The 27,249-nt window shown below is 40.2% G+C and overlaps 1 protein-coding gene across 6 annotated transcripts in view; it reads left to right on the top strand.

The window, feature by feature from the left end:
* Nucleotides 1–27,249, top strand: part of LOC133570942 (dedicator of cytokinesis protein 3-like) — a 100,455-nt gene that overhangs the window by 54,816 nt on the left and 18,390 nt on the right. For 3 of the 6 annotated variants that reach the window (XM_061923790.2, XM_061923793.2, XM_061923795.2), the window contains 20 exons: nucleotides 3,933–4,079; nucleotides 10,114–10,212; nucleotides 10,347–10,441; nucleotides 10,512–10,584; nucleotides 11,491–11,591; nucleotides 11,673–11,731; nucleotides 11,813–11,961; nucleotides 14,588–14,673; nucleotides 14,796–14,822; nucleotides 15,009–15,104; nucleotides 15,422–15,482; nucleotides 15,552–15,645; nucleotides 16,846–16,994; nucleotides 17,921–18,007; nucleotides 18,100–18,204; nucleotides 18,341–18,482; nucleotides 18,560–18,726; nucleotides 22,729–22,815; nucleotides 22,914–23,093; nucleotides 25,201–25,284. In XM_061923790.2, the coding sequence (XP_061779774.2) occupies nucleotides 3,933–4,079; nucleotides 10,114–10,212; nucleotides 10,347–10,441; nucleotides 10,512–10,584; nucleotides 11,491–11,591; nucleotides 11,673–11,731; nucleotides 11,813–11,961; nucleotides 14,588–14,673; nucleotides 14,796–14,822; nucleotides 15,009–15,104; nucleotides 15,422–15,482; nucleotides 15,552–15,645; nucleotides 16,846–16,994; nucleotides 17,921–18,007; nucleotides 18,100–18,204; nucleotides 18,341–18,482; nucleotides 18,560–18,726; nucleotides 22,729–22,815; nucleotides 22,914–23,093; nucleotides 25,201–25,284 (2,088 nt within the window). The remainder of the gene's footprint in view (nucleotides 1–3,932; nucleotides 4,080–10,113; nucleotides 10,213–10,346; nucleotides 10,442–10,511; nucleotides 10,585–11,490; nucleotides 11,592–11,672; nucleotides 11,732–11,812; nucleotides 11,962–14,587; nucleotides 14,674–14,795; nucleotides 14,823–15,008; nucleotides 15,105–15,421; nucleotides 15,483–15,551; nucleotides 15,646–16,845; nucleotides 16,995–17,920; nucleotides 18,008–18,099; nucleotides 18,205–18,340; nucleotides 18,483–18,559; nucleotides 18,727–22,728; nucleotides 22,816–22,913; nucleotides 23,094–25,200; nucleotides 25,285–27,249) is intronic. The other 3 variants (XM_061923791.2, XM_061923794.2, XM_061923792.2) reach the window with 2 other exon arrangements.

The following is a 27,249-nucleotide window of genomic DNA, read 5'->3' on the forward strand; positions in this document are numbered from 1 at the left end:
GAAAAAAATCTTAAAATTTTGGCAATTTTATGAAAGGAGTTGTAACTTTACTCGACAAAAGTCTAAATTTTACAAGAAAACTTAAACATTTTTGCAATATTATAATTATAATCAGAATTTCACTTGGTAAAGTTATGACAAAAGTCATCGTTTTACTCCAAAAATGTCACTGTTTTACAAGAACAACAAAAAAATTGGCAATATTGGGATAAAAGTCAGAATTTCATATGACAAATGTCACCATTTTGCATTAAAAAGTAATAATTTTACATAAAAAAGTAATAATTTTTACGAGAAAATATTGCAATATTACAGAAACAGAAAGAATATAAGAAATTGTTCCCAATTTTATAAGAAAAAAATCGACACATTGTGAGAAAAAGACTGCTTTTTTTTTTGTTGGTAATTGGTGTTTAATCTTCATTATTTACTTCAAGTTATTACAGTATGTCTCCTTATACAGTACATATTTTATTTTTTAATTAATTTTGGCCAAAGGGGGCTTATTTCAATTTCTTACACACACGTGTTATTACATATGTTGACCAGAGGGGGAGCACTTTTAAAACCGACACACAGTCAATTTGAAAAATCCCTCCTTTTTGGGACCACCCTAATTTTGATAGATTTCACCACCAGGGGGTGCAAATGAGACATTCTCTATTAGATGCAATGGTTTTCCGTATTGGGACCATGATTTATGTCCTAACTTGTTCACCGGTCCTCATATGGAAGGTACTTTTCCTTGTTGATGTTTGAAGAAGGGTAGAAATACAAGAACACACACACACACACGCACACACACACACACACACACACACACACACACACACACACACACACACACACACACACACACACACACACACACACACACACACACACACACACAGTGGTGGCTGATAGGAGGAAACACGAACCAGGCCAAATTGGGCCCTTGAATAACAATCAAAACTTGGGCGAGACATTTTTGCAGCACATTATTGTGCTCCTGTTATATATAAAAAAACATTTCTATAATAGTTCGTTTTTTTGTATTTTCACACCTACATGTGAAATCCAAGTGTCCATGCACACTCTCAAACGCGACTTTTGGTCATATGCCATCTGCCGTACACTGTGGGGCGCTTATTTCATTTTAGCGCGGATAACTACTTTTCCGGTGGATATGCAGATTTTTAGAACTAGTTTTAAGTGATGCCTGCTGTAATATTGGCACAGGTTACAAATACTACACCTCTAATGGCTACATCCATCCATCCTTTTTCTACCGCTTGGCCCTATCGTGGTCGCGGGGGGCGCTGGAGCCTATCTCAGCTACAATCGGGCGGAAGGCGGGGTACACCCCGGACAAGTCGCCACCTCATCGCAGGGCCAACACAGATAGACAGACAACATTCACACTCACATTCACACACTAGGGCCAATTTAGTGTTGCCAATTAACTTATCCCCAGGTGCATGTCTTTGGAGGTGGGAGGAAGCCGGAGTACCCGGAGTGAACCCACGCAGTCACGGGGAGAACATGCAAACTCCACACAGAAAGACCCAAAGCCCGGGGATCAAACCTAGGACCTTTGTATTGTGAGGCACATACACTAATCCCTGTTTCACCGTGCTGCCCCTGATGGCTATGCTGATGTTAAATAGCAGACAGCCTTATGAATAATGTATCGGGTCGAATGCAAAGAAAGAGTTGTTTTGAAGGAATTTTCGGACAAAAATCATGGAAACATAACTTTTCAATGTCTCTAAATTAATTCAAAAGGCTCTGTGGATTGATGGAAGGAGTTTTAGATCAGAAGGAAAATACTGTTTGTGCCCCGACTGATATCCAGAGGAAGGTTGTTATTGTTCTGGACTATCTTGCCTGTTAATCAATTGGCTTGCACAAATGCAGTGTGAAGAGGTTTGTAAGGATTAGGGGTGTGGGAAAAAATCGATTTGACTTCGAATCGCGATTCTCACGTTGTGCGATTCCGAATCAATTCTCATTTAAAAAAAAATCGATTTATTTATTTTTTTACATTTAATTTTATTTTTGTATTTATTTTTTTAATTAATCAATCCAACAAAAAAATACACAGCAATACCATAACAATGCATTTCTATTCCAAAACCAAACCCGACCCAGCAACACTCAGAACTGCAATAAACAGAGCAATTGAGAGGAGACACAAACACGACACAGAACAAACCAAAAGTAGTGACACAAAAATGAATATTATCAACAACAGTATCAATATTAGTTACAATTTCAACATAGCAATGATTAAAAATCCCTCACTAACATTATCAGTAGACATTTACAAAAATAAAAAAAAACGAACAATAGTGTCACAGTGGCTTACACTTGCATCGCATCTCATAAGCTTGACAACACACTGTGTCTAATATTTTCGCAAAGATAAAATAAGTCATATTTTTTGGTTCATTTAATAGTTAAAACAAATTTACATTATTGCAATCAGTTGATAAACCATTGTCCTTTACAATTATAAAAGCTTTTTACAAAAATCTACTACTCTGCTTGCATGTCAGCAGACTGGGGTAGATCCTGCTGAAATCCTATGTATTGAATGAATAGAGAATCCTTTTGAATCGGGAAAAAAAAATCGTTTTTGAATCGAGAATCGTGTTGAATTGAAAAACAAAAATCGATTTTGAATCGAATCGTGACCCCAAGAATCGATATTGAATCGAATCGCGGGAAACCCAAAGATTCATAGCTCTAGTAAGGACGTAAAGTTTTACTTCCAAACGCTAAAAAAAGTTCTGTGCATGAAGTTATCTCCACAGCCTGGATACGAGGCTCCGTCCCGAGGCAACATGAAGAAGAACCGCCGGAGGTCGCGCAACATTACAATAGTCGAAGTCTCGTATTTTAACACAAATTGGACACACCAAGCTTTACATGTCTGGTGTTGAATGTTTTAAATGAATAAATACAGCTACACCTACATTTTAAAGTTGCTCTTTTCTCTCTGCGTGGAAATGTAACAAAGTATTGTTCCATACAGAGCTTCGTCAAATATCACGGCTGTATCTAGACAAACGTGGATAATTAAAAAATTCCTGTACCGCTTACACAAAACCCAAAACCAGTGAAGTTGGCACGTTGTGTAAATCGTAAATAAAAACAGAATACAATAATTTGCTAATCCTTTTCAACCTATATTCAATTGATTACACTGCAAAGACATGATACTTACTGTTCGAACTGGTAAACTTTGTTGTTTTTTGCAAATATTACCTCATTTGGAATTTGATGCCTACAACATGTTTCAAAAAAGCTGGCACAAGTGGCAAAAAGACTGAGAAAGTTGAGGAATGATCATCAAACACTTATTTGGAACATCCCACAGGTGAACAGGCGGGTGTCATGATTAGGTATATAAGCAGATTCCATGAAATGCTCAGTCATTCACAAACAAGAATGGGGCGAGGGTCACCACTCTGTGAATAAATGCTTTAGCAAATTGTCGAACAGTTTAAGAACAACATTTCTCAACGATCTATTGCAAGGAATTTAGGGATTTCACCATCTACGGTCCGTAATATCATCAAAAGGTTCAGAGAATCAGGAAAAATCACTGCACGTAAGCAGCAAGACCAAAAACCAACATTGAATGCCCGTGACCTTCGATCCCTCAGGCGGTACTGCATCAAAAACCGACATCAGTGTGTAAAGGATATCACCATATCGAATCTTATCGAGTTGTTCATACATTACATCGAATCTTATCGAATTGTTCAATTTTAAAAAATATATAGTTTTTGAATTGTATCGTAACCCATGTGTCCTAATGTGTAACGAATCATCCATCACAAAGAGATGTACAACCTTAACATGTGTGTATGGTTTGGTATAATATATGATACGGCATGGTATGGTATCAAAGGTATGCATGGTTCCCTCATCCTTTTTCCCAGGACACATCGGTGCAGGAAGAAGTGGAGATGATGGTGGAGTCTCTATTGGACGTCCTCCTGCAGACACTGCTGTCAGTCATGAACAAGAGCCAATCACAGGAGGCGGTAAGAGGTCAACGCTGTCCGCAGTGCACCGCCGAGATCACCGTTAGTAACTAACAATCCAAATATTTCTTTGTCTTACTACCCGTCATCAACCCTTGCAGTGGGCGGACAATATGTATTTGACAAATGCCTCACAGCAATTATTATAACAGTATTATCAAGTCTGAAACTATGACATCATTAGGATGCTGGATGAATTATTAGAATTTTCCATCGGGGATTAAAAGGAGTATAATGAACAAAAATGTTATTTTAATACATATTGCCCCGTCCACTGTCACCCAGCTTGTGTTGGTCCATTTGTATCATCCTCTGCTTTTTTTGGCATGTTTTCATACGTGAATTTTGAGGCAACTTTAACCTACGCTTGCAGGCTAGCACACTGAGGGCCCGATTTACTAAACGTTTGCGTGTAGTAAAACCTGATAGCACACGCAACGCTGATCTACTAAACATGTGCAAAGTGGATTGTGTCTGTTAAGTGAGCAGAATATGGCGTGCAATCCATTTTGCGTCTTCATTAATATGCAAAATATATGCTGATCATCAATACGCCCACAATACTGGGAGGCGAAAATGCAAATATAATTGTTTAGCACACGCAATGTGATTTATCAACACCCATCACCGTTTTGCGAGCACTATTCTGTGTTTCATTTAGCGTGTGTCAGGAAGACGTGCAAACTGACAGTTCCACACACGGATCAGTGCTCGCTCTGCATGGACAGACGAGAATCCCCCATCATACGTGTGTGTGTGTCAACATTTTGGATGGTCAAAAATCAGTGGCGGGCCGTGCGTTTCCCACCTAAGCCTTTACTGATGCACGATCATACTTGGGGGGGTGAGGTGTAGGGGGGCAGGGTTGAGGTGGGCGGGGTTGGGGGGGGCGGGGTTTGGTGATAGCGGGGGTGTATATTGTAGCCCGGAAGAGTTAGGAATGCAAGGGATTCTGGGTATTTGTTCTGTTGTGTTTATGTTGTGTTACAGTCTGGATGTTCTCCCAAAATGTGTTTGTCATTCTTGTTTGGTGTGGGTTCACAGTGTGGCGCATATTTGTAACAGTGTGACCTGTATGGCTTTTGATCAAGTATGTCTTGCAGTCACTTACGTGTGTCTGCAGAAGCCGCACACAACATGTTACTGGGCCGCCACGCTGTTTGTATGGTGAAAAAGCGGATGCTAAAGGCAGTGCCATCACGGCACGCCCTTAATATTTTTGTCCGGGTGAAAATCGGGAGAACTTTGGGAGAATGGAGATTATTTGGAGGGGCACTGAAATTCGGGAGTCTCCGGGAGGGTTGGCAAGTATGTGCACGACTTCAATGATTACCTCTCAAAATACCACAATTGATGTCACCACATACCATACCATACCAACTTTATTTATAAAGCCCTTTAAAGACAAGCACAGTTGAAAAACAAAGGGCTGTACACCACAAAGAAATAGAGGCAAAGGACAGACTAAAAAAATAACATTTAAAACAGAAATAAAAACACACAATTAAAAAGCAAATATAAATTACCCTAAGAACAGTTTGTTAGATAAAAACAGTTTAAAAGTTAAAAACAGTTAAAAAAGTTATAAGCTAAAAACAGTTCAAAGTCTCATGCCGGGTTAAAAGCCAGTGAATAAAAATGGGTTTTAAGAAGGGTCTTAAAAATAGCCAAAGAAGGGGCCTGTCTCACATGGAGAGGGAGATCGTTCCAGAGAGTGGGACCCGCAACAGAGAAGGCTCTGTCCCCTCTGAGCTTGCGCTTTGTTTTGGGTACCTCCAGGATCAGCTGATCAGCTGACCTGAGGGACCGGGTGGGGGCATAGAGATGGAGCAGCTCAGAGAGGTACGGTGGGGCAAGACCACGTAAGGATTTAAAAACGAGTAAGATAATTTTAAAATGGACTCTAAAAGACACAGGCAGCCAGTGGAGGGAGGCTAAAACAGGAGTAATGTGCTCTCTTTTTCTTGTGTTAGTTAAAAGTCGGGCAGCTGCATTTTGGACCAGCTGCAGACGTGAGAGGGAGGACTGACTAATTCCAAAATATAAAGAGTTACAGTAATCCAGCCGACCATTGCTGGAGAAATACTATACAGAAACATATTTACGCACTACTGGGCATTGTACAAAATGGGTTATTTTCTGGCGCATTTAAAAATCAATAAACCCGCATCAGCAAATAAAACATATCTTATGTGGTACTGTCAAAATTAAAATTGCAAAAAACATATTAAACGTGAAAAAATAAAAAATATCTGAATTCACATTTTCACCGACATCGTCTCACAAGATGTAGTTTCTCTTTAAATATCCTTCTTGAAAATGGCCTTGCAAATATATGTGATGTCTTGTCTAATCATAAAAGATGCAGACGAGGCGTGTTGGCTGAGTTCTTAAATTTACTCCACAAGGTGCTCATCAAAATGCATGTCTACTGCGCAGTTATGCTCTACACTACTGCGGCATGCTGGGTAATGGAGTTCTTATGTTACCTGGCTCATAACATCACAATATATATCTGCTTTAGGCCAGCTAGAAGGCCTTACTGACAACAACTCGTGATCTGATTGGCTATTGCAAATGTCTGTCAAATGTTTGTGTCCGTTCACTTAGAGTGCACAGACGCCCGCATTGTTGATTCTAAAGGCCTCGGGCAGATTTCGTACAGCATGGCAACATAACTTCCCTGAATTCTGATTGGATAAATAACTCTATAACCTAAAAACAACAGAGCTGGAAGGAGCATAATATGACATGAAGACAATATGAATACTTTTAGATATTTCGGGAAAGTAAATAAAAAATGACTTTTATCTTTAATTATGATCATGATTTCTGGTTATGTTAGGCCAGCAGAGAAGGCCTTGCTGGCCCTGACGGCACACCACTGTCAAAAATATAAAATATTATACATATCCTCTATTCAGCAACATAATTTCATAATTGTATTTCTGCTAGAGGACTTAAATAGCTGATTAAAACAATTTCAATTGATGCGTTTTGGTGTCCTTTAGTATTTTTTTAATGATGTTCGGTTTTTTCCCACATATATATATATATATATATATATATATATATATATATATATATATATATTAATAAAATATTTCTTACATAAAAAAAACTTCTTTAAGTATGGATTTTAGCGCATTTAGTAAGTGCAGCCTCTCTAATGAGCGCACCTTCTGCGATAAAGAAAAAAAGTGGTTTCTATGTTGATGCACTGCACGACCATACTTGCCAACCTTGAAACCTCCGAATTCGGAAGATTGGGGGGGTTTGAGGTGGGAGGGGTCGGGGTTAAGGGGGCTGGGTTAAGGGGGAAGGAGTATATTTATAGCTAGAATTCACTGAAATGCAAGTATTTCTTATATATATATATATATATATATATATATGTATATATATATATATATATATATATATATATGTATGTATATGTATATAAGAAATAGTACACAGTAATGAAAACACAGTTGTTCTACTAATTGTACTGTACTTGCTGCTTGCTGCTAATAACACTTAGCTTTCCCTATTTGAGTAGCCTTTGTTCTGCCATTTGAGTACTGGCGAGCGATCTCTGAATCCGGGAACATATCCTTCACGGATTTGTTGAAAACATCCGCAAATGAGAACGGGATGTTGCTTGCAGCTATCCTCATAGCCATCTGTGTCTCGGGCCATGACTGTCTCTTCTCCGTTTTTCTGCTTTGTCTCTGTTATATTTTTGGACATTACTACTTGCTGTAGTTTTGAAGCAATGCATGATGGGAATCCGGATGTTGTGTGTCAGTGTATTAACGTGCCGGCTGGAATAAACACACGCTGAGAAATAGCTCCGTGCCTGCCTACTTTATGGGTTATAGATAAACCAATGGATAACGGAGACATATATAATAGTCTCCTTTTCACGTGAGCGACGACGCTAAAGGCAGTGCCTTTAAGGCACGCCCCCAATATTGTTGTCTGGCTGGAAATTGGGAGAAATTCGGGAGAATGGTTGTCCCGGAAGATTTTCGGGAGAGGCACTGAAATTCGGGAGTCTCCCGGAAAATTCGGGAGGGTTGGCATGTACAGGTAAAAGCCAGTAAATTAGAATATTTTGAAAAACTTGATTTATTTCAGTAATTGCATTCAAAAGGTGTAACTTGTACATTATATTTATTCATTGCACACAGACTGATGCATTCAAATGTTTATTTCATTTAATTTTGATGATTTGAAGTGGCAACAAATGAAAATCCAAAATTCCGTGTGTCACAAAATTAGAATATTACTTAAGGCTAATACAAAAAAGGGATTTTTAGTAATGTTGGCCAACTGAAAAGTATGAAAATGAAAAATATGAGCATGTACAATACTCAATACTTGGTTGGAGCTCCTTTTGCCTCAATTACTGCGTTAATGCGGCGTGGCATGGAGTCGATGAGTTTCTGGCACTGCTCAGGTGTTATGAGAGCCCAGGTTGCTCTGATAGTGGCCTTCAACTCTTCTGTGTTTTTGGGTCTGGCATTCTGCATCTTCCTTTTCACAATGCCCCACAGATTTTCTATGGGGCTAAGGTCAGGGGAGTTGGCGGGCCAATTTAGAACAGAAATACCATGGTCCGTAAACCAGGCACGGGTAGATTTTGCGCTGTGTGCAGGCGCCAAGTCCTGTTGGAACTTGAAATCTCCATCTCCATAGAGCAGGTCAGCAGCAGGAAGCATGAAGTGCTCTAAAACTTGCTGGTAGACGGCTGCGTTGACCCTGGATCTCAGGAAACAGAGTGGACCGACACCAGCAGATGACATGGCACCCCAAACCATCACTGATGGTGGAAACTTTACACTAGACTTCAGGCAACGTGGATCCTGTGCCTCTCCTGTCTTCCTCCAGACTCTGGGACCTCGATTTCCAAAGGAAATGCAAAATTTGCATGGTTGGGTGATGGTTTGGGGTGCCATGTCATCTGCTGGTGTCGGTCCACTGTGTTTCCTGAGATCCAGGGTCAACGCAGCCGTCTACCAGCAAGTTTTAGAGCACTTTATGCTTCCTGCTGCTGACCTGCTCTATGGAGATGGAGAGTTCAAGTTCCAACAGGACTTGGCGCCTGCACACAGCGCAAAATCTACCCGTGCCTGGTTTACGGACCATGGTGTTTCTGTTCTAAATTGGCCCGCCAACTCCCCTGACCTTAGCCCCATAGAAAATCTGTGGGGTATTGTGAAAAGGAAGATGCAGAATGCCAGACCCAAAAACGCAGAAGAGTTGAAGGCCACTATCAGAGCAACCTGGGCTCTCATAACACCTGAGCAGTACCAGAAACTCATCGACTCCATGCCACGCCGCATTAACGCAGTAATTGAGGCAAAAGGAGCTCCAACCAAGTATTGAGTATTGTACATGCTCATATTTTTCATTTTCATACTTTTCAGTTGGCCAACATTTCTAAAAATCCCTTTTTTGTATTAGCCTTAAGTAATATTCTAATTTTGTGACACACGGAATTTTGGATTTTCATTTGTTGCCACTTCAAATCATCAAAATTAAATGAAATAAACATTTGAATGCATCAGTCTGTGTGCAATGAATAAATATAATGTACAAGTTACACCTTTTGAATGCAATTACTGAAATAAATCAAGTTTTTCAAAATATTCTAATTTACTGGCTTTTACCTGTATGTGCACGACTGCTTCAAAAATCCTCGTAAAAAGTTGTACTGCTTGTTTTGAAAACATAGCAAAATGCCACGGGTATGATATCATGAATGTGTAGGAAATAAAAGCATCTCCGTGGTGATGCCCCATATAGTATATGCAAAATCCTCAATTAAATAAGGCGGTCTGCACCACTTCACAATTGCACACGCAGTCTTAATAAATCGCACACAACACGCCCACTAACAGTACACGCTACTTTATAGATTTCACATGCTGTACACCGCGTGGTGTTTGGATCTTAGTAAACCAGGCCCGAACTGATGGAGTAAAGCTGCACTTCCCCTCCTAACCATCTGGTCCAATCTTTCACTTGTTACTGCCTTCTGCTTTCCTGTAATTGGCTGACAAGAGTGTGACCTCATTTCTATTGGCAGGGAGAGTTTGTGTCCTGCCTGCTGTCCCTCCTCCGTCACATGACCAACGTCCACTTCGAACACCTGATGGACAACTATCAGAGCAAGGAGGAGCTGAAGGTACAAATTAGCCAACTTTCATGAAGTCAGGAGATCTTAAGAATCCAACCATCCAACTGAAATGCATGCTCCTTTTTTTTCTTGCAAATGTTTGAGTAATTCCAACATCGCTTGATTTATTTGCTTTCTCTCAGGAGTTCATGATGAAGATTTGGTGTGTGTTCCGACATCTGATGAGGCTCAGTATTTTCCCACGCGACTGGAATGTCATGAGGCTGCTGACCAGCCAGTAAGGAAAGATTCAAAGAAAGTGCGTCATTGTCACAAAGTCATTATGACATGTTTGTTTCTATCTTCAGCATCATCCTTACTACGGTGCAGCGTCTCTCACCGTTTCAGCACAACTTTGCAGAAGCAGACTTTGACTTTAAGGTACTTGCATTATTCACGCAGGATATTATCAATAAGGATTCATGTTGATGATGAAAAGTAGAGATGTCCGATAATATCGGACTGACGATATTATCGGCCGATAAATGCTTTAAAATGTAATAACAGAAATGATCGGTATCGGTTTCAAAATTATCGGTATCGGTTACAAAAAGTAAAATGTATGACTTTTTAAAACGCCACTTTATACACGGACGTAGGGAGGAATACAGAACGCCAATAAACCTTAAAGGCACTGCCTTTGCGTGCCGGCCCAATCACATAATACCTACGGCTTTTCACACACACAAGTGAATGCAAACCATACTTGGTCAACAGCCATACAGGTCACACTGAGGGTGGCCGTATAAACAACTTAAATACTGTTACAAATATGCGCCACACTGTGAACCCACACCAAACAAGATTGACAAACACATTTCGGGAGAACATCCGCACCGTAACACAACATAAACACAACAGAACAAATACCCAGAACCCCTTGCAGCACTAACCGCTCACCTCAACCTCCTCATGCTCTCTCAGGGAGAGCATGTCCCAAATTCCAAGCTGCTGTTTTGAGGCATGTTAAAATAAATAATGCACTTTGTGACTTCAATAATAAATATGGCAGTGCCATGTTGGCATTTTTTTCCATAACTTGAGTTGATTTATTTTGGAAAACCTTGTTACATAGTTTAATGCATCCAGCGGGGCATCACAACAAAATTAGGCATAATAATGTGTTAATTCCACGACTGTATATATCGGTATCGGTTGATATCGAAATCGGTAATTAAGAGTTGGACAATATCGGATATTGGCAAAAAAGCCATTATCGGACATCTCTAATGAAAAGAGGAATGTCAAAGTGTAAGTTGTAATTTTAATATGCGCATGTGGTTGCAGGTGTGGAGTTCCTATTTCAGCCTGGCAGTTTTATACATCAACCAGCCCAGTTTACAGCTAGAAAACATGAGTCCATCAAAGAGGCAGAAAATCTTAGACAAGTAAGGACATAAGCACGCACTCCTGCACACACACCCTTGGGTTCAATACATAAAACATGAATATATGACATGTAACTGCAGGTATGGAGACATGAGGGTCATGATGACATACGAACTCTTCAGCATGTGGCAGAACCTTGGTGAGACCCGCCCCTGTCCTCGCCCCCTGTGACCAAGCTTCCATTGTCAATGTACATCCTAAAGGTTTGCTTGTATTTCAGGCGACAACAAAATACATTTTATCCCCGGGATGATTGGTCCATTCTTGGGAGTGACATTGGTCCCTCAGGTGGAGGTCCGAAATACCATGATCCCAATCTTCCATGACATGATGGACTGGGAGCAACGCAAAAATGGAAATTTCAAACAGGTTTGTTCAACCCCATCTACTCATCACAAGTTCAGACACTTCCTTAGCAACAAGACACATGTTCAAACACTTCCTTAGCAACAAGATACATGTTCAGACACTTCCTTAGTAACAAGACACATGTTTAAACACTTCCTTAGCAACAAGACATCTTCAGATACTTCCTTAACAACAAAACACATGTTCAGACACTTCCTTAGCAACAAGACACATCTTTAGTTCGACACTTCCTTAGCAACAAGACACTGTTCAGACACTTCCTTGGCAACAAGACACATCTTTAGTCAGACACTTCCTTAGCAACAAGTCACATCTTTTGACACTTCCTTAGCAACAAGACACATCTTTAGTTAGACACTTCCTTAGCAACAAGACACATATTTAGCTAGACACTTCCTTAGCAACTGGAAGCATCTTTAGACACTTCCTTAGCAACAAGAGGCATCTTTAAAGACTTCCTTAGCAACAAGACACATCTTTAGACACATCCTTGGCAACAAGACACTTTTGCAGACACTTCCTTAGCAACAAGACACACCTGTAGACACTTCCTTAGCAACAAGAGGCATCTTTAAAGACTTCCTTAGCAAAAAGACATCTTTAGACACTTCCTTAGGAACAAAACACATGCTCAGACACTTCCTTAGCAACAAGACCCATCTTTAGACGCTTCCTTAGCAACAAGACACGTTTAAACATTTCCTTAGCAACAGGACAGATGTTCAGACACTTCCTTAGCAACAAGACACATGTTTAGACACTTCCCTAGCAACAAGACACATCTTTAGACACGTCCTTAGCAACAAGACACATCTTTAGACACTTCCTTAGCAACAAGACATATTTAGACACATCCTCAGCAAAAATACATGTTTAGACATTTCCTTAGCAACAAGACCCATCTTTAGACGCTTCCTTAGCAACAAGACACGTTTAAACATTTCCTTAGCAACAAGACGGATGTTCAGACACTTCCTTATCAACAAGATACATCTTTAGACGATTCCTTAGCAACAAGACACATTTAAACATTTCCTTAGCAACAAGACGGATGTTCAGACACTTCCTTAGCAACAAGACACATCTTTAGACGCTTCCTTAGCAACAAGACACTTTTAAAGATTTCCTTAGCAACAAGACGGATGTTCAGACACTTCCTTAGCAACAAGACGCATGTTCAAACACTTCTTTATCAACAAGACACATATTTAGACACTTCCTTAGCAACAAGACACATGTTTAGACACTTCCTTAGCAACAAGACACATGTTTAGACACTTCTTTAGCAACAAGACAAGTTTAGACATTTCCTTACCTACAAGACACATGTTCAGACACTTCCTTGGCAACAATACACGTTTAGATACTTCCTTAGCAACAAGACACGTTTAGACATTTCCTTAGCAACAAGACACGTCTTTAGATACTTCTTTATCAAGAAGACACATCTTTAGACACTTCCTTATCAACAAGACACATCTTTAGACAGTTCCTTATCAACAAGACACATCTTTAGACACTTCCTTAGCAACAAGACACATGTTCAAACACTTCTTTAGCAACTAGACACATCTTTAAACATTTATTTAGCAACAAGACACCTGTTTAGACACTTCCTTATCAATAGGACCCACTTAGACACTTCCTTAGCAACAAGACACATCTTTAGACGCTTCCTTAGCAACAAGACAAGTTTAGAAATTTCCTTACCAACAAGACACATGTTTAGACACTTCCTTACCAACAAGACACATGTTTAGACACTTCCTTAGCAACAAGACATATGTTCATACACTTTCTTAGCAGCAAGACAAGTTTAGACATTTCCTTAGCAACAAGACAGATGTTCAGACACTTCCTTAGCAACAAGACACATCTTTAGACACTTCCTTATCAACAAGACACATCTTTAGACACTTCCTCATCAAAAAGACACATAATTATTCAATTCCGTAGCAACTAGACACATGTTCAGACACTTCCTTATCAACAAGACACATCTTTAGACACTTCCTTATCAAAAAGACACATATTTATACACTTCCATAGCAACAAGACACATGTTCAGACACTTCCTTAGCAACAAGACACATGTTCAGACACTTCCTTAGCAACAAGACACATGTTCAGATACTTATTTAGCATCAAGACACATGTTCAGACACTTTCTTAGCAACAAGACCCATCTTTAGATGCTTCCTTTGCAACAAGACACGTTTAGACATTTCCTTAGCAACAAGACACATGTTCCTTTGCGACAAGACACAAGTTCAGACACTTCCTTAGCAACAAGACACATGTTTAAAGACACATGCTCCTTAGCAAGAAAACAAATGTTCTTTCGCAAGAAGACATGTTCTGACACTTCCTTAGAAACGGGGCACATTCAGACTCTTTCTTAGCAACAAAACAAATGTTCAGAGACTTCCTTAGAAACGAGACACAGGTTACTGAACAACAAGACACATGTTAAAAAACATCCTTATTAACAGGACACATATTCCCGAGAAGCAATACACATGTTCAGAGACTTCTTTAGCAACATTATTTGTTTCCACAACAGCTTGATTAGCAACAAACACAATGGTTGTGCACCGACCAGCGTTGTTGTGTTATTGTTGTGTAGGTGGAGGCTGAACTGATCGACAAGCTGGACAGTTTGGTTTCAGAAGGCAAAGGCGACGAGAACTACAGAGAACTCTTCAGTTTGCTGTAAAACAAACACAAAGTCTTGTCCGATTTGAATACTTTATTGTGTTTCCAGTAACCGACATCAACATTTTTAATGTGCACTAACACTGCTGTTGTGCGTTTGCTTTGTGCTACGGGATTAGAACTCAGCTGTTTGGGCCATACCCCAGGTATGACTACACTAACTCCATCAATTAATTTAGTATGTTGCTTCCAACACAAGTGAGAGTGAGATCGCACCCTCTTAAATATTCATCAGTTTTATTTAAGATGTATTTTGAATACGGGTAAATTAGTGTGTACATTTGATCAAATGATGTTCATCAAAGTAGATTTGTTGTTGTCTTTGCTTAAAGTCTGTTGGAGAAGATCGAACATGAAACGTGGAGAGAGACCGGCATCTCCTTTGTTACATCAGTTACTCGACTGATGGAACGACTTCTGGACTACAGGTAATGAAGACACACACACACAAACGCACACACACACGCACAAATATTTAATGATTCATTTGTTGTTAACATATTATGATGTACAGGAACTAAGAGCAAAGGTGTTTTTAGCTTATATGGCGCCCTGTGCAAGAACCCCTTTCGGTGGGCCTTTTTTTACCCCATCATCCTTGCAGCGTCCCCTAGAGAATGTGGCTTTAAGCAATTGCCTATGTGACCCATACAAATATGAAACAACAAGACCAAAATATAAAACCACCACTGGCTGAGAAGGTCAGAAATGTGATATTGGTAATATGTTTCCATCTTATATTCAGGGATTGCATGAAAGGAGACGAGACAGAGAACAAAAAGATTGGCTGCACTGTCAATATCTTGGTGAGATTGATGTCTTATAAAAAAAAAAATACTACCTGAATTTTCTCTAACTCTAACGTTGCTGTACAGAACTTTTACAAATCTGAGATCAACAAGGAGGAGATGTACATCCGTTACATTCACAAACTCTGTGACTTGCATCTGCAAGCAGACAACTATACTGGTACGCACACACACGCACACACATACAATCATGGTCAAAAGTTTACATACACTTGTAAAGAACATAATGTCATGGCTGTCTTGAGTTTCCAATAACTTCTACAACTCTTATTTTTTTGTGATAGAGTGATTGGAGCACATACTTGTTGGTACCAAAAAACATTCATGAAGTTTGGTTCTTTACTACTGAAAATGTGAGCAAATCTGCTGGGTCAAAAGTATACATACAGCAATGTTAAAATTTGGTTACATGTCCCTTAGCAAGTTTCACTGCAATAAGGCGCTTTTGGTATCCATCCACAAGCTTCTGGCAAGCTTCTGGGTTAATTTTTGACCACTCCTCTTGACAAAATTGGTGCAGTTCAGCTACAGTAAATGTGTTGATTTTCTGACATGGACTTGTTTCTTCAGCATTGGGTTGTACTTGTATAGCGCTTTCTACCTTCAAGGTACTCAAAGCGCTTTGACACTACTTCCACATTTACCCATTCACACACACATTCACACACTGATGGAGGGAGCTGCCATGCAAGGCGCTAACCAGCACCCATCAGGAGCAAGGGTGAAGTGTCTTGCTCAGGACACAACGGACATGACGAGGTTGGTACTAGGTGGGGATTGAACCAGGGACCCTCGGGTCGCACACGGCCACTCTTCCACTGCACCACGCCGTCCCGCATTGTCCACACGTTTAAGTCAGGACTTTGGGAAGGCCATTCTAAAACCTTAATTCTAGCCTGATTTAGACATTCCTTTACCACTTTCGACGTGTGTTTGGGGTCATTGTCCAACTGCGCCCAAAACCCAACCTCCGGGCTGATGATTTTAAAGAATTTGGAGGTAATCCTCCTTTTTCATTGTCCCATTTACTCTCTGTAAAACACCAGTTCCATTGGAGGAAAAACAGGTCCAGAGCATAATACTACCACCACCATGCTTGACGTTAGGGATGGTGTTCCTGGGATTAAAGGCCTCACCTTTTCTCCTCCAAACATATTGCTGGGTAATGTGGCCAAACAGCTAAATTTTTGTTTCATCTGACCACAGAACTTTCCTCCAGAAGGTCTTATCTTTGTCCATGTGATGTCAGATGAAACTTACTTTTTTAATGTTATCATTATTCTAACCTGTGGCTCACCAGACCGCACTACAGTGTCTGTTTTTATGATTGATCGTGCGTGTCTGGGATGTCGCCCTGCAGAGGCAGCTTTCACACTCTTGTTGTACTGGGAGTTACTGCACTGGGATGAGCGTCCAATAAAAGACTTCCTGCATTATCCTGCTCAGTCCGAGTGGCATCGCAAGGAGGCGCTCGGCCGCAAGGTTATCCATTATTTCAACAAAGGAAAGGTAACAGCCATCCATCATTTTGAAGATAAAAGTGTCATTTTTGTGCAAATTCGATTAATTTGTTTATTGTGTTTAAAGTAGGGGTGTCCCAATCGTATATTGATAACGATCAGATATCAGCAAAAAATCGGATTATGTCATCTTGCATTTAAAATCTCCAACATAAGCTCTGATACAAGCAGTCCTGTAGCACGTTTACCTGTGCAAAGTTAGCATTTAATATCTAAAAGTCCTCCAATAAGCACACATAGTTGGTCTTTTGTTTTATTTTAGTCAAGTCTTTAGTTTTTAGTTTACTAGGCGCAAGCAGCTACACAACAGCTAAGCACACAGTATCACACAGGCTAGACATATCTAATACAGTAAGTGTCTTTATTTAAACGTTATTGTTGTCTAAGACAGCCCATTTGTCAATATAAACAAGTATCAAAAAATTAAAGTTGCATATAACTCAGAGATGCAACGTATCCAAGGCAGAAGCGTTTTGGAAAGTGTCCAGTAACAAACGTGTCCGCATCATTCGACTTACTGCATAATTAAACTTAACCTAATTAACTGTTGTGTCCACTACGTTAAGCCAAAAAACAACAACACTACACTTCAACTTAAAGAAAGCACAAGTCCATTCCAGATGGTTAATAATTAATAGGTTAGTGCTTTTCATACTCATACTTGTTCTCTGTTTAACTAATTTCACTTGATCAAGCCTTTTCTAACATTCCACACTACAAAATGATAAAAGTATGTGCAATTTGTGATGGTATTGTATCGGATGAGTATTGGTGTCGACCAACACTCTGAAGGATCCAATATCGATTTCGTATCGGAAATGAAAAAGTTATATTGGGACACACGTAGTTTATATTTTTGTTTTTTCCTGTGGTTACATTTGCTGCTTTTGTGTTTGTGTGTGTGTGTGTGTGTAGTGTTGGGAGTTTGGAGTCCCTCTCTGCAGGGAACTGGCTTTCCAGTATGAATCCTTGTACGACTACCAGAGTCTCAGCTGGATTAGGGTGACTATTAAAAAAAACGTCTGATATGAAACTCCGGACATAAGAAAGCAGGGTGTCACATTTTCATGGCAAAATGGTGTGTGTATTTGTAGAAATTGGAGGCAGCCTATTTTGATAACATAATGGAGCATCAACGTCTGGAACCTGAATTCTTCAGGGTGGGATTCTACGGCAGGAAGTTCCCCTTCTTCCTCAGAGTTAGTAGAATTTTGTTTCAAATACCAGTTACAGTATGAATATTTTATAAAAATGTGGTATTATTAACCATTAAAGTTACATTTATTTAATGTGCACAAATGCGAATGTAATTTTTTTTGGATTTGCCTCCACCAGAACAAAGAGTTTGTGTGTCGCGGTCATGACTATGAACGCCTTGAGGCCTTTCAACAGAGGATGCTGGGAGAGTTCCCACAGGCCATCGCGATGCAGCACCCAAACCAACCTGAGGAAGCCATTCTGCAGTGTGATGCTCAGTGTATCCTACCTTTGCGGCCAAAATGTTTGGCGTGTGCATGTGGAGTTTGAGTTCATTCTTTGACCGATGGCGCTCAGACCTCCAGATTTATGCCGTGACGCCAGTTCCGGAAAATGTTGGTGTCCTTCAGTTAGACCGAGTCCCTGACCGGATCAAAAGCTTTTACCGGGTCAACAATGTTCGCCGTTTTCGCCACGACCGACCTTTCCACAAAGGACCGAAAGACAGAGATAACGAGTTCAAGGTAAAATCCTGACACACAAGATATGGGGGAACATTCACCCGAAAAATGTTTTTCCAACCGCCATTAAACAGAAGAATAAGTAGAAAACTTAAGGCGAGAGCGAGTAGCTTATCTAGTAACGGGATGGGTACGGAATTACGTACTTTTATAAGCCTGGACCAAATTCTGTCAGTACTACCAGGAAAGGTTGTACGTAGAGACGTCCGATAATGGCTTTTTTGCCGATATTGTCCAACTCTTAATTACCGATTCCGATATCAACCGATACCGATATATACAGTCGTGTAATTAACACATTATTATGCCTAATTTTGTTGTGATGCCCCGCTGGATGCATTAAACAATGTAACAAGGTTTTCCAAAATAAATCAACTCAAGTTATGGAAAAAAATGCCAACATGGCACTGCCATATTTATTATTGAAGTCACAAAGTGCATTATTTTTTTTAACATGCCTCAAAACAGCAGCTTGGAATTTGGGACATGCTCTCCCTGAGAGAGCATGAGGAGGTTGAGGGGGGCGGTGGGGGGTTGAGGTGGGGGGGAAAGGGGGTAGCGGGGGTGTATATTGTAGCGTCCCGGAAGAGTTAGTGCTGCAAGGGGTTCTGGGTATTTGTCCTGTTGTGTTTATGTTGTGTTACGGTGCGGATGTTCTCCCGAAATGTGTTTGTCATTCTTGTTTGGTGTGGGTTCACAGTGTGGCGCATATTTGTAACAGTGTTAAAGTTGTTTATACGGCCACCCTCAGTGTGACCTGTATGGCTATTGACCAAGTATGCTTGCATTCACTTGTGTGTGTGAAAAGCCGTAGATATTATGTGATTGGGCCGGCGCGCAAAGGCAGTGCCTCTAAGGTTTATTGGCGCTCTGTACTTCTCCCTGCGTCCGTGTACCACTCCATACAGCGGCGTTTTAAAACGTTATACATTTTACTTTTTGAAACCGATACCGATAATTTCCGATATTACATTTTAAAGCATTTATCGGCCGATAATATCGGCAGTCCGATATTATCGGACATCTCTAGTTGCATGGTATAACTGGCTGCTTCTACACTAAGCTAAGGTTATACAGTGTATATCCCACCTAACCTTATCCCTTTCCACACACACACAATGTCATCGTTTAAGACCCCCTCCTTCCTCCGTCTGCCGGCGCAACGCGACCTAGTATGCATGCGCGGGAAATGCGCATATATATTATGTCATTGTCACCTCTGACCTGGAAGTGTATCCTTACCCTGTGTTTCAATGTAAACCTTGCTTGCCTCACCATCAGCAACTGTTCGATAGCCCTATTGTAGTGAATCACACCTGAGCCATCATACATGAATCACATCTTTAATGGACATGTGGAAGTAAACAATGTGATAAAGAACATTTTACAACAATAAATCTAGGGATCTAGATATCTGGTCAGAACACTGCTCACTCTTTTACCTTCATAAGTCCATTCTTGCAATCCTGGCTGTGCTTGGAGGCTGAAATTGGCGGTCGTACTTGACGGCCGCAACCACTTCATGGCTTTACAATAGTTATGGAGTACAAAACTAGACGTTGAGTGACTGCTCGACATACATCGCGGACAATAACTGATATCTGCTTTGCCAGTCCAAATGCATTCGCTGTTTTCCGTAGTCTTCCCTAGTCCACGGGAGCCCGCATTCTCGTTGTCTCCCCTTCGACAAATGGACAAAGTTTTTCGCTTAGTACAATCACAGCTGACTTTCTCTTAAGGTATTCATGTGTGATTTCCACAGGCGTCTGTACATGTAGAAGAAGGAGAAACACGGGCATGTCTGGATGACTCGCCTCTATCTTCTCAGTGGTTAACTCCAGGTTACAAAATCGGTTGTTATAAGGCTGGCTGTGGTGCGTTCTTTCTGACGTCGCTTCCTGTCCAAACTCAGTTTGTAAACGATCGATGAGTCCACACAAAGCTAAGAACCGGAGATTAAAGAAATACACGGCGCACTTACCCGTGTAAAAAATTATCCAAGGAGGGGAACCTTAAAGTTTAAGGTTCCACTCCTTGGATCATTTTAACCCTTCGTTTAAGGCTTAAACGATGGGTTAGTGTGGCTGATACGGGGCTTAGGCTAAATAATTATTAGTTTAAGGAGTTATCCAGCTTAATGTAGACAGGGCCTAATAAAGTACCAGGGTACTAATGAATTAAAAACAATACAGTACTGCCTCTGAAAAATACCAGAACTTTTTTTTTCTGGACATGACGTAACATTGCTGGTAAAACGATCAGAGACGCATATTAGGCAACTCACACGCACAGAGTACTTACAAACAGAAGCGGTGTGGAGATAGAAAAGGGAGATTGGAAGCATTTTGGCTTTAATCTTAGCGCTAAAGTTGAAGCTATAAAAACTGAAGCGCCGCTCTGCAATTAGCTCTTGCTCTTAACGTCCATCCGCAGTCGGTAGTGTTTTAGCTACTTCTAAATCGCTTATCCTTGCCACTATGGCGACAAATAAAGTAAGTTTCTTGCAAGTATCATCCCTTCAGGACGAGGAATAGCTAAACATGTTTCACTTCACTTCGCACCCTAAAGGTGTGCCGAATGTAAAAGTTCAGTCACACTTTTCCAGCAGATATATTTCTAAGATTGAATTTGCTTTTCTCAGATTGAACTAATTTTAATCACATTTAAAAATTGTATTAATTGTTGACTTTAATTATTATATCTAAATGGTTAATCTAAACCTAAATCTAAAATGTTCACTATCTTATTTAATGCCAAATATCTTCTTTGATTGCAATAAGAAACATATGTTTAATGTATGATAAGATTTGCTGTTAAAATAAAGCCAATAATGACATTTTTGTGGTCCCCTTTATTTTTGAAAAGTGTCAAAGTATCGAAACACATTTTGGTACCAGTACCAATATATTGGTATCGGCACAACCCTACTATCAAGTAGCGATTCACTTAAAATTAAACAGTGCCATATTTCGATACCATTGTTGCACGTGACGTCACATCCGGTTGAAGACTAAACACCGGCTCGAACACTTGGCAGTGAAACAATCACCCACTTATGGCGGCACTTATAAGCAGCACTTATGACAGACTCAGCCAAACTGCTATTTTTCATGCCAACAAAGCAAGTATGCCTGATAGAAAACACTCAAACTTAAAGTATGGCTTAGTTTTTCCACATTGTGCTAGCTTGAGGCTAATTTACACTGATTTTGTCATATACATGTTACGGATTAGCATTAGCGATTTTACATGGCCACTTCAACAACTCCAGATTTGGTAATAAAAACTACATCTTAGATGCACATTACAATCAAACAGCCGGTGTGCAATAAGTACAATACATACAGTACAGACACTTTATGGGGCACAACACAAAACTATACTGGCACATACAGCGTCATGGCAAAGACTACTTCCTAGCTAGGCAACACACGTAGTACAGTATATACGCTTTTGCCATCGTACAACTGCATGCAAAGTCTACTATATCATACTTGCAAATGAGATTTAAAAATCTAATAAGAAAAGAAGATAACAACTGGACAGCAGTTATTTATTTTTAAATGTTACATTAAAAAATTTGATTTTATTATGAAACAATTAACATTTATTAACACACATACATACTCAAAAGTACCGAAAATTTGTACCTTTGACTACCGGTATCGAATCCCAGGTACTGGGAATATAGGCACCGTATCGATTCAAATGTGAACAGGAGCCATCCGTATTGGTAACTTTATTGAAAGGTTCTATAAACATACTTCACTTGAATCCAATTGTTGATTCTGTCTCCTTCGGTTCACTACTCGATTGGTTATTGTTTCAAAAACCCATTACAGAGAAACAAATGACTTTAAAACCACATAGGATAATTTGTCAGGATCATGTTTAGTAGCCATCACATGCCAACTTTGGTCTTTTCATAAACGTCCTAATCGTCTTTGTGTGTTGAACGGGTTTTAGACACATTTTGACAAAGTCTGGCACTTTGTTTTCTTCCAGAGTCTTTGGATCGAAAGGACAACTCTGATCCTTGCTCATCCTTTGCCTGGAATTTCACGCTGGTTTGAAGTGGAGAAGAGAGAGTTGGTAAGAGAATAAAGAAATTAGCCAAAGGGGATGGTTTCCTTAACCCCCAGAAGAAAACCCACTTGGTCTTCAAGCTGTGATTTCTTGGTGTGTTTCAGGTGGAGGTGAGCCCATTAGAAAATGCCATCTGTGTGGTGGAGAACAAGAACCAGGAGCTGCGGACCTTGGTCAGTCAGTATCAACACAAACAGCTACACAACAACGTCAACCTCCTCAGCATGACGCTCAACGGAGTCATCGACGCCGCTGTCAATGGCGGCATTGCCAGATACCAGGAGGTTAGTCGGCGCAGTCGTTGTGGGTGTCAAAGTTTGCCCAAAATCCTCAACCCTTATAGGAGACAAGAACACACTTTTCTTTACGTGGCGACTTCAACAACTCCAGATTTGGTAATAAAAACTACATCTTAGATGCACATTACAATCAATTATGTCTAAGTTATCACACAACTTTAGTATGCTTAAAGTCCGTTGCTATAGTTATTAGCTATTGTGCTCAAGCTGTACTTTTTCTGAAAAGTTTCCGGCTCGAAGGACCAAGAAGATGTCAGGTTCAAACACTGATGACATCTATTAAACAGACAAGAAGCAAGGAATCATGCAGAGAGAGAGTTCAATTTAGCTCATGAGGAGAACGCATGCGAGCTGCACACTTAGTCACAGTCTCGCCCTACACTCTAAGGTACAGCTCCCGCGTCCCTCTATTTATTCAGGTGTTCCCCAGTCAACATCACTTAGGCCGCCTCTAAAAGGAGTGGTCACACATATCATGCAAAGCAGCTCCAGTACGCACAATACGTGACGGAATGTGCTGGGGCCTTGTGATTTGCCTTGTCTCTGCTTCGTCTTCGTGCTGTCGTCTTATCTTTGTTGAGGTCCTTGAAGTCCTTGGCTGTTAGCGGGCTGAAACAAAGATAACATCTGCGACTGAGGCCACCCCTCAGACAAGAAGTTTTGTCCTAGCAGAGATAGAAAAAGTACAGCTTGAGCACAATAGCTAATAACTATTGCAACTGACTTTAATCATGCAAGTTGTGTGATAACTTACACATAATTATTCCAACATTTTACCTTTTCTGTGTGTTCTGGATAATGAAAAACTGCTAGCATTAGGCGACTAACAATGCAAGTAACGGGGATTAATCTATTCTGACTTTTAAGCTCTGTAAAAAAAACAACATTTTATAGACATGCTGTAACCATTCATGATAACATGTAATACTTTTTTACAGTATAATTTTAAGCATTACAATTATAATTTTAAGCATTACAATTACTTCACATCGATTCCACAAAGCGCATAGAAAATAACGCTACTTCTGTCAACAACAACAACATAAAGAGCACGTTCTGTATTTCAATCAATCAATCAATCAATCAATCAATGTTTATTTGTATAGCCCTAAATCAAAAGTGTCTCAAAGGGCTGCACAAGCCACAACGACATCCTTGGTTCAGCGCCCACATAAGGGCAAGGAAAAACCCACAACCCAGTGGGAAGTCGATGAGAATGACTATGAGAAACCTTGGAGAGGACCGCAGATGTGGGTAAACCCCCCCCCAGGGGAGACCGGATGCAATGGACGTCGAGTGGGTCTGACATAATATTGTGAAAGTCCAGTCCATAGTGGATCTAACATAATAGTGAGAGTCCAGTCCATAGTGGACATATTTGCTACCACTAATCATGGCAGACTTTGTGAGAGCCAATGTTTCATTGACAAAATACAAACATATAATAAAACAACCACTTACTCGCACACACTCGCTGTGATGCCAACTGATGGGATGGTTGTATCTTTCAGCACAGTTCAGAATAGTCATCATGTAAAAAATGCTCAGAGCAAACAAGCATTTTGCCAAGTATTCCTAGCGATGTCGTTGGAGATAAGTTGACAGGCTTCAGTGTGTCCCTACTTTTAGCTGGTAGCATGTGGAATTATGTTGTTGTGGCTTATTGCCACAACATTTTAGCATTACCTTTTTCAAACTCAAAGGTGATACAGCAGTTTCAGTAGCTCTCTCCATAGTGTCCTGAAGTGTTGTGTCACAACGCCAGAAAAGTAGTTCCAAAAGAAAAATTATATTTCATTGCCAAAATGGAAATAATAACAATTGCATGTGTGTCAAAAATCCTATCATACCACTGAAATGAAATAGCAAATCACCCGAAAAAATAAAGTTAAAAAGTGTCACACACACACTAAGTGTGGCGAAAATTATTCTCTGCATTTGACCCATCACCCTTGTTCACCCCCTGGGAGGTGAGGGGAGTAGTGAGCAGCAGCGGTGGCCGCGCCCGGGAATCATTTTTGGTGATTTTGGTTAAATATTGTCATTGTCAATTTTAGACTTTTGTTGGTAGTAATCTATGTTTTGTTGTTAGGCTTTCTTTGACAAAGATTACATCAGCAGCCACTCCGAGGACAGCGAGAAGATCACACAGCTGAAAAATTTGATGCAGGAGCAGGTGAGAAGTTAACAACTTTGTAACGTGGACTATTTAGGGCAGCGGTGTCAAACTTGTTTTTATTGCATCGCAATTATGGCTGCCTTCAGAGGGACGATTGTAACAGTGAATATATATGAATATAAACCTATAACAATAGCCTCTTCCACATTTTGCTAGGTAACTCTTTTTGATTATTACATATTTAACCAACAGATTGATTGGTAACTTACTTTGAAATCCTAAATCAAGGTGACGAGCAGATATTTAAGTATTTATTTTTGAAAGCAAAACAAAAAATGCTTTGAACATCCTGTTGCATGATCAGATAATATCAAAGTGTAAAACATATGCAATCGCATGCAGTGCATTTTTCTGTCAAAATTGAAAGAACAAATACCTTTAGCCAGAAAGTTCTTTATTTTTTCAAGCCTTTCGCAGGCCACATAACAGATGTGACAGGCCACATAAATGAGGTGCCAGGCCACATAAATGAATTGATAGGCCACACGTGGCAGGCCACTTAAAAGGATGTGGCAGACCACACAAGTGATATGGCAGGCCACATGAATGATATGGCAGGCCACTTAAAGGATGTGGCAGGCCACTTAAAGGATGTGGCAGACCACACAAGTGATGTGGCAGGCCACATAAATTGTTGTGGCAGGCCTCATAAATGAAGTGTCAGATCGCATAAATGAAGTAGCAGGCCACATAAATAACGTGGTAGGCCACACAAGTTTCTGTGTTTAAAGCGTGACCTTTATCGGTAGTTTTGAAGCCCAAATACCTCCATATTGCACTTTACACACACTCTTTATTAACCAGTAGAATTGCAATTTTTTGTCAGTCTTTCTCTCCACACTGTTTCTGCTTGTATGCACTTTGTACGTGCATGCTGACACACTCTACATGCGCCTCGGCAGTATATGTGGATGAAAAAAAAGTACCGGTATTTTTCAAAGGCAGAAGTAACTTTTTAAATTCATTAGTACTGTGGTACTTTATTAGTAGCAGTGAATGGTCACACTATAACAACCCTGGCAGCAATGCTGAAATCCTTTTTTTTTTGAAATCATTCATCATGCTTCGGTTGATGAATAAACAAACAGCTACACGGAGACGAAGCTGCTGCCATCGACAACTGTTGTCTCTTGTTAATTTTTTGAAGATATGTAACATTAATGTTTTCACATTCGCAGGCTTTTCCTCAGTATTTTAGCCTAACTTTAGCTACCGGGGCTAGCTGGCTAACTTTACAAACTAACTTGTAAAATATTATATAACTTATGCATAAATTGGGGAATTTTCTCTGGCCCTCCCTGAGCGAGTCAGCATCCGAAATCCCTCACTCTGAAGGGCTACATTCATACCACCTACCCCTTGTTATGCCCACTAAATGCAAAGAGTCATTGGGACACCACTACCCCCACGGGAACACGCAACATGGGCTAAAAAGTAGGACAAAGAGGTGTCTTAGGACTGGGCCTAATTCTACAGCAAAACCTAAGGCAGGGGTCGGCAACCTGCGGCTCTAGAGCCTCTTTAGCGCCGCCCTAGTGGCTCTCTGGAACTTTTTCAAAAATGTATGAAAAATAGAAAAAGATGAGGAAAAAATGTTTAATTTTAATTTTAAAATGGTTTCTGTAGGAGGACAACCATGACACAAACCTCCCTAATTGTTATAAAGCACACTGTTTGTATTAAACATGCTTCACTGATTCGAGTATTTGGCGAGCGCCGTTTTGTCCTACTAATTTTGGCGGTCCTTGAACTCACTGTAGTATGTTTACATGTATAACGTTCTCCGACTTTCTAGGACGTGTTTTATGCCACTTCTTTTTCTGTCTCATTTTGTCCACCAAACTTTAAACGTTGTGCATGAATGCACAAAGGTGAGTTTTGTTGATGTTATTGACTTGTGTGGAGTGCTAATCAGACATATTTGGTCACTGCATGACTGCAAGATAATCGATGCTAACATGC

Source organism: Nerophis lumbriciformis, linkage group LG28 (assembly GCF_033978685.3).
Source record: "Nerophis lumbriciformis linkage group LG28, RoL_Nlum_v2.1, whole genome shotgun sequence".
In the NCBI taxonomy this organism is placed as follows: domain Eukaryota; kingdom Metazoa; phylum Chordata; class Actinopteri; order Syngnathiformes; family Syngnathidae; genus Nerophis; species Nerophis lumbriciformis.